The sequence below is a fragment of the Tubulanus polymorphus genome, chromosome 2 (genome assembly GCF_964204645.1).
Source record: "Tubulanus polymorphus chromosome 2, tnTubPoly1.2, whole genome shotgun sequence".
In the NCBI taxonomy this organism is placed as follows: Eukaryota; Metazoa; Nemertea; class Palaeonemertea; order Tubulaniformes; family Tubulanidae; genus Tubulanus; species Tubulanus polymorphus.
The window spans coordinates 2242041-2248762 of NC_134026.1; the positions used below are offsets into that span (position 1 = coordinate 2242041).

General features: G+C 35.5%; 2 protein-coding genes across 3 annotated transcripts; one reads left to right on the top strand and one right to left on the bottom strand.

The window, feature by feature from the left end:
- The first annotated feature begins 121 nt into the window (after positions 1–121).
- Positions 122–3194, top strand: LOC141898462 (phosphoglucomutase-1-like). Its single transcript, XM_074784363.1, has 9 exons — positions 122–386; positions 480–642; positions 720–995; positions 1091–1281; positions 1562–1716; positions 1793–1924; positions 2027–2146; positions 2229–2412; positions 2492–3194. Exons 1-9 carry the CDS (start codon positions 144–146, stop codon positions 2714–2716), a joined length of 1689 nt encoding a protein of 562 aa, XP_074640464.1. The 5' UTR covers positions 122–143; the 3' UTR covers positions 2717–3194.
- Positions 3195–3396: 202 nt separating this feature from the next.
- Positions 3397–6547, bottom strand: LOC141898712 (UDP-glucose 4-epimerase-like). Of its 2 annotated transcripts, XM_074784771.1 has the most exons (10): positions 6511–6547; positions 6008–6186; positions 5826–5923; positions 5623–5736; positions 5362–5538; positions 5001–5181; positions 4825–4910; positions 4659–4736; positions 4455–4569; positions 3397–4376 (listed from the first exon to the last, which is right to left on the bottom strand). In XM_074784771.1, exons 2-10 carry the CDS (start codon positions 6135–6137, stop codon positions 4318–4320), a joined length of 1038 nt encoding a protein of 345 aa, XP_074640872.1. In that variant the 5' UTR covers positions 6138–6186; positions 6511–6547; the 3' UTR covers positions 3397–4317. The 2 variants fall into 2 exon arrangements, with proteins under 2 accessions (XP_074640872.1, XP_074640871.1); XM_074784770.1 differs by having other exon boundaries at positions 5826–6186.
- Positions 6548–6722: the final 175 nt, after the last annotated feature.

The window sequence follows — 6722 nt, forward strand, 5'->3', positions numbered from 1 at the left end:
AAAAATAAAGTGGACTCGAACAAGGCAAAAGAAGATATGTGGGATTCGAACCTAAGTTTTGACAGTTCTCCGTAGACTATGAACGAATACCTACCAGATGACCCAGGGTTTCTCCTTGAAATTATTTCCGGGTTCTTGTGAAGATGTCACTTTCAGTCGTTGAAGTTGCCACTAAACCGTTTGAAGGCCAGAAACCTGGTACAAGCGGCTTGCGAAAAAATGTCAAAGTATTTCAAAAAGAGCATTACACCGAGAACTTCGTGCAGGCGACATTAGATGCGCTGGGAGATGAACTTGTTGGTTCAACACTTGTCACTGGTGGAGATGGGAGGTATTTCGGGACTGAAGCCGTCCACAAAATTATACAGATCTGTGCTGGAAATGGGGTAAGAGGATCGTATTTATAATATTTTCTTGACAAAAAGATAAAAATGTGACAGTTTTGCAACAATTTTCAATTTAAATCTTTCAATTTTAAGGTTTCTAAACTGATCGTTGGACAGAATGGTATCTTTTCAACACCTGCTGTATCTTGTGTGATAAGAAAGTACAAGACGAATGGTGGCATTATTCTGACGGCAAGCCATAACCCAGGTGGTCCAGATGGTGACTTCGGAATCAAATTCAATACTTCTAATGGAGGTAACTGTGATCTTTAAATCTTGTTACAAAATATAAGTTTTATGATTTTAGATTATTGAAATGGCTTTCTTTTTCAGGCCCTGCACCGGAGGGTGTAACTAACAAAATATATGACATAAGTACAAAAATAAACCGCTACAAAACATGTCCAGAATTGAAAGCCAAAATCGACAAAACCGGTTGTCAAGAATTCATTGTCGATGGAAAAAAGTTCATTGTTGAGGTAATCGACTCTGTTGAAGACTACATGGAATTCATGCAGGAAATATTTGACTTTTCATCTATCAAGAAATTATTACTAGGCACAGATGGCAAACCAGGACTTAATATTCTCATCAATTCTCTTCACGGGGGTAGGTTATTTTTGTGAGTTTATTCGATGATTTTCTGACGTCTTATTGAACTTCTTAGAACTGAATAAAACGTGTGATTTTATCTTTTTTTGAAGTCATGGGACCGTATGTGAAGAAGATAATGTGCGAATGCCTCGGTGCTCCTGAGGTTAATGCTGTGAATTGCGTACCTAAACCAGATTTCGGAGGTGGTCACCCGGATCCGAACTTAACCTACGCGAAAGAGTTAGTACAGGATATGGAAAAAGGACAACATGGTTTCGGGGCTGCATTCGACGGTGATGGGGTAGGCTTATGTTTCAACTACACCGGACCAGACTACCGCTACTATTTGAGAGTAGTTTATATTCTTTTAGAGCTTAATTACTCCCAAAATCATCAAAATGCTCTCAAAATCAGAAGCCTCTTGTTCATTTTCAATCAAATTACTATTTTAATGTCAAATTTCCCCCATAAGTGGTAAAAACTAGATGTACTCTAAAAAGGTCTAGGAAGTGAGGTCAGCTCCAGCAAGAAAACATTCCCTGAACTTTGATTCGTGTTGATTTAGAATGATTATTTTCCAGGATAGGAACATGATTCTCGGCCACAAGGCGTTTTTTGTGTCACCGTGTGATTCATTGGCTGTAATCGCTGATAATTTAGAATGTATCCCATACTTCAAGAAGACAGGTGTTAAAGGATATGCTCGATCTATGCCGACTAGTGGAGCTTTAGACAGGTACTACTATAGAGTCCACTACTGTTGAAGCCCAAAATTCATTGATTATTTTGTATCGATTTTGTTATCTTTTTAGAGTCGCTGCTGCCAAAGGAAAGGAGTTTTTTGAAGTGCCTACTGGTTGGAAATTCTTTGGAAATCTAATGGATGCTGGACGTTTGTCATTGTGCGGAGAGGAGAGTTTTGGAACTGGCTCCGATCATATCAGGTGTTTATTGCTTGACTTTTTAATTAGAATAAAAGATCTAAAAGATCTGTCTTCCATAATGCCAAGGATTTCCATAACGTTTTTGCTATTTGTTTTTATCAGGGAAAAGGATGGCCTGTGGGCCGTACTAGCATGGCTGTCTATCCTAGCTCACAAGAACAAGTCAGTGGAGGAAATACTTCTCGAGCACTGGGCTAAATATGGAAGAAATGTTTTCACTAGGTTAGCAGCGTTTACAACCTCTGTATGGTTAAAGAAAAGCATTTTTTTAATGATCTGTTTCTGTGCATTGTTTCAAATTCAGATACGATTATGAAAATGTTGATTCGGAACCGGCAAAACAAATGATGACAAACCTAAACAACCTACTCGACAACGCCACCTTTCTCGAAAAACAATTCTCGTACGGAGATAGAAATTTTAAAGTTGCCAAAGCTGATAATTTTGAGTACACAGATCCTATTGATAAAAGCATCAGCAAAAATCAGGTAGGTAAAATTCAATCCACGACGTTTATGAAAATTTTCCTGATCAAGTTCTCAGATATATTCAAATCTCGTTTTGCAGGGAATAAGGATTATATTTGAAGATGGTTCGCGAGTAATTTTCCGATTAAGTGGAACTGGAAGCAGCGGTGCTACGATAAGGCTATACGTTGATAGTTATGAAGCCGATAAAAGTAAACATAACATGGACGCGCAGGAGTTGTTGAAACCGTTGGTAGATATAGCTTTACAAATATCTCAACTAAGGGAATTAACTGGACGTCAAAAGCCAACGGTTATCACTTAATCAACTTCAGAAAAGTGAACTTAAAAGGATATTTACAATGTCTTATTCGCATTTCAAAAAAATGTTTCCCTAATGTGTAGTTGAAGGTTTTCGTTCGTTTATCCTATCCTGAGGTTTTGTTTCTCTTCGCCGACAAAAGTTAAGTCCTGCAAAAAATCATATTCGATTCAAAGAAATTAATTCCTAGAAATTAAGTATTTTATATATTTAATACAATACTCATGTTGTTGAATGATTTTGAATGTGATCCATATAAGCTCCGAGCTCTGCAACTAATATGTGAATTGTAATCAGCTTTGTGAGTGAAGCTTTGACTTGAATTGGTGCTGTATGTTGTTCCTATGAGGACATAATGTCTTGAATTTCTAATATGTGGTTGAAAAGGTGTGGTTTAATATAAAATGCATATCATCGACAGTGATGTTTGAGTACAGAAATATGTTATAGAAAACTATCACTCAAAGTGATGATTAGCGTCTAGCGTTAGAATAAACTAATTTGTTCAAAATACTGCCTTGTGATTAAATTATTTTTAATGGGAATATTGAACTTCACCGATGAGCCTTCGCCTCTGTAAAGACTTCACACAATCATATTCGGAAATTCAGCTCCGATCAGAACAAAAAGGAGGAACAAACTTTATTTTCGTTATAAAATATATTATAATAAATATATCTGTATTTATTTGTTCCAAGCAGTTAAAGTGTTAAGTATAATTCAGTCACCCAGAGAGGAGCAATTAATCGTAATACATGAGAATTGCTCTCGTACCAGAACCAATTCAATGTGACCAGTTTTATACACAGGTTTTTGCTGTGGTCAAGACACGTCTTTTGATTAACAAACAAACCAATTAGAAAATTGCCTTTCACATACACACAAACTATTTGATAATTTAAAATAAATAAATGATTTCATCAAAAATAAAATCATATATGATTGTAGAATATATCTTGTTCAAAATAATTTCATCTTCAAACTACTGTTGGGTGCAAATAGGCAGCAGCATATTGAACAAGCCACTGACCAAATGTACAGTGCATCGCTTTCAATATTAACAGTATTAAATTTTAATCAATCGTGTTCAGAAATCTGACAGATGGTAATGATCTATGTCACAGCTGTATAGATACCAAGAAATCAATAATGAAATCACAATCCTGTTGCACACAAAATTACATCAACTCCACGTATAAACGTACATTGTAAACAGTAATGGTGAATTCATTTTAAGAACATAACTCATTGATGTAATTATGCTTTTGTCATAGGAAGAGATGGTCAACTGACTAGAAAATGTTATACACGCACATTTGATTTTTGTGTTTTCCCAACCACAGTTTAATAACAAGGACCAAAGGGCCAGTTCCATAGTTTAGGTTAAAATTCGACTATAGGGTTTATAGAAGATTGAAAAAAAAATCTAACTGGAACTGGATCATGATTACGTGAATAAAATTCATGCCAACCTAAATCAGTTCGTTCAAACAAAACTTAGCAATTCATTCATGCAGTATTGTGTAATTCAACCCATCCATTTGTAGTAAGTAAAATGTTCCTGAAGTTTTGGAATGTTCATTTGTCTAATGCTGCTGCATTGGTTATTCTTTGCCTTTAAAACCAAAAGGATTTTGACTTTGCCACCTCCAGTTATCAGCACCTGTAGGCAGAGAACATTTTCTATTAAATCTACTGAACGCTAACTGATGATTTTACTTGTATAAATCTGGCTACTTACACATTTCATCAAGTCCTCTCTCAGCCTTCCAACCCATTTCATTTAGAGCCAGACTGCAATCTGCATAAACTGATCCAATATCACCTGGTCGTCTATCTGCTATCTTATACGGAATCTGCAAGCATTAAAATATTCAATCAAATCCACGAGATGCAAATAGAATATGATTATTCATGAACTACACTTATATAGATCTCTGCTCACTTTTTTTCCAGAAGCTTTCTCAAATCCAGCAGCCATTTGAAGTACAGAATAACCAACACCAGTACCCAGGTTATATATCTGAAATACATTAATTCCATTAAATAACCTGTTCCTAATTACCATTGTATGTTGAATTTTAGAAAAGCTGCAACAGAAAATCGCTAACCTTTAGACCACAGTTTTCATCGATCTTTTTTAAGGCTGAAACGTGACCTATAGCTAAATCTACTACGTGTATGTAATCCCGTACTCCTGAAAAAATAAACCAACAGATAACCATAGATATAGGCCTATCATTTCACTGATGTTTCCATGTCAAAATAGTTGATGTTTTTATCTCACCGGTGCCATCAGGAGTATCGTAATCATTGCCGAATACGTTTAGATGTGGTCGTCTGCCAACAGCGACTTGGGCGATAAATGGCATCAAATTGTTTGGAATTCCGTTGGGGTCCTCTCCTATACGACCAGATTTATGAGCGCCAACAGGATTGAAATATCTCAAAATCATCACGTTCCAATCCTGAAATTTTTACAAAAATATTCACTCATAAAATAATCATATTCAAAGGTATTTCTTCTCGGCATTCCTTGTCCCATTCACCACCAGCAAGAACAAGACACCAAAAATTCCCTGATTTCTCATATAATAAATCCTGAAATTCCCTGATCTACTAGAAGCCTGATATGAATTTGTCTTTACCTTTTCAGCAAAACAAAGATCTTTAAGGATTTCTTCGATGAAGTATTTACTTTTTCCATATGGATTTGTACAGCCTCCAGTCGGATGGTTTTCATCAATCGGCAATTTTTCAGGAGTTCCGTAAACTGTAGCTGAACTCGAGAAAACGAAATTAACGCATTTGTTTTCTTTCATTACCTGCAAGCAGAAAATCAACAGTTGAGCGAATTACCAGACCAAAGTAAATCTATAATACTTCGTCAGAAATTACCTAGTTATTACCTCAAGAAGAGCAATTGTCCCGCCAACATTGTTCTTATAATAAGCTAAAGGAATTTCCATTGATTCTCCGACTGCTTTCAAAGCCGCAAAATGTATCACACAGTAGATTTTATGCTACAAAAAAAAGTTGATTCAATTATAACATTTCTATGTCTACATCAAAATTCATTCCAAATACAATATTTTTCGATATTTTTTATTACCTTTTGAAAGATCTCATTCAAAGCAGCTTTGTCCAAAATATTCAGGTTATAAAATGTTATTTTCTTTCCAACTAATTCTTCAACTCTTCGTATACTTTCTGGAAATAAAAAATAATCCACATCGATTGTCAAGCAAAAACGATATTTCAAGTTTGTTCCAAGAATCATCTTATGTCCGGTACCTTCATTAGCATTGTGCATATTATCAACAATGATAGGTGTATATCCTGCAGCTATAATCTCTATTACAGTGTGACTACCGACATAACCAGCTCCTCCAGTCACCAATACATTCTTCATTGCATCACTCATCTTTTAGGTATCTTTACTACTTTAGTTTATCAAATACTGAAGAAATTCTCTATCAAAAGAATAATCAAGGAACTTGATATATACTTAAATTCATTTTTGAGGATTAAGTAATCGTACTGTTTAGACGTGGATCAGAAAAAAATATATCTTAAAAAAAAGTTGTGGTCGTTTTTGTTTGGTAAATAGTACAACCACGAAACCGGCTGTCAAAAATCCTACATCGATTTGAGCAGCTTCTGAACTGATAACAATATGATTTCTTTTATTCCACATTCCAAACATGGCATTATGGCAATCTCTATCAAGAATTAAGTAGATATGTCGGCATTTTTCAAGTTTTATTAGCATTTCAACGTATTTTAAGCGCTCTTACCAGGAAAGTACGTGCCACGCAGCAATAAGACGAAAATGTTTAGCGAAGCGGTAACATGTTCATAGTTTCAAAGTTTGGCCGCTAGGCGCCGCCATCGTACGTTGTTTAAAAATGGCGATGTATGTCGACTACGTAAATTTCGTTAGATTCAGTGGGAATAATTTCATCTCTAGGCGTTTGTATCGTGTTTGATTAATGATAATTATATGGAA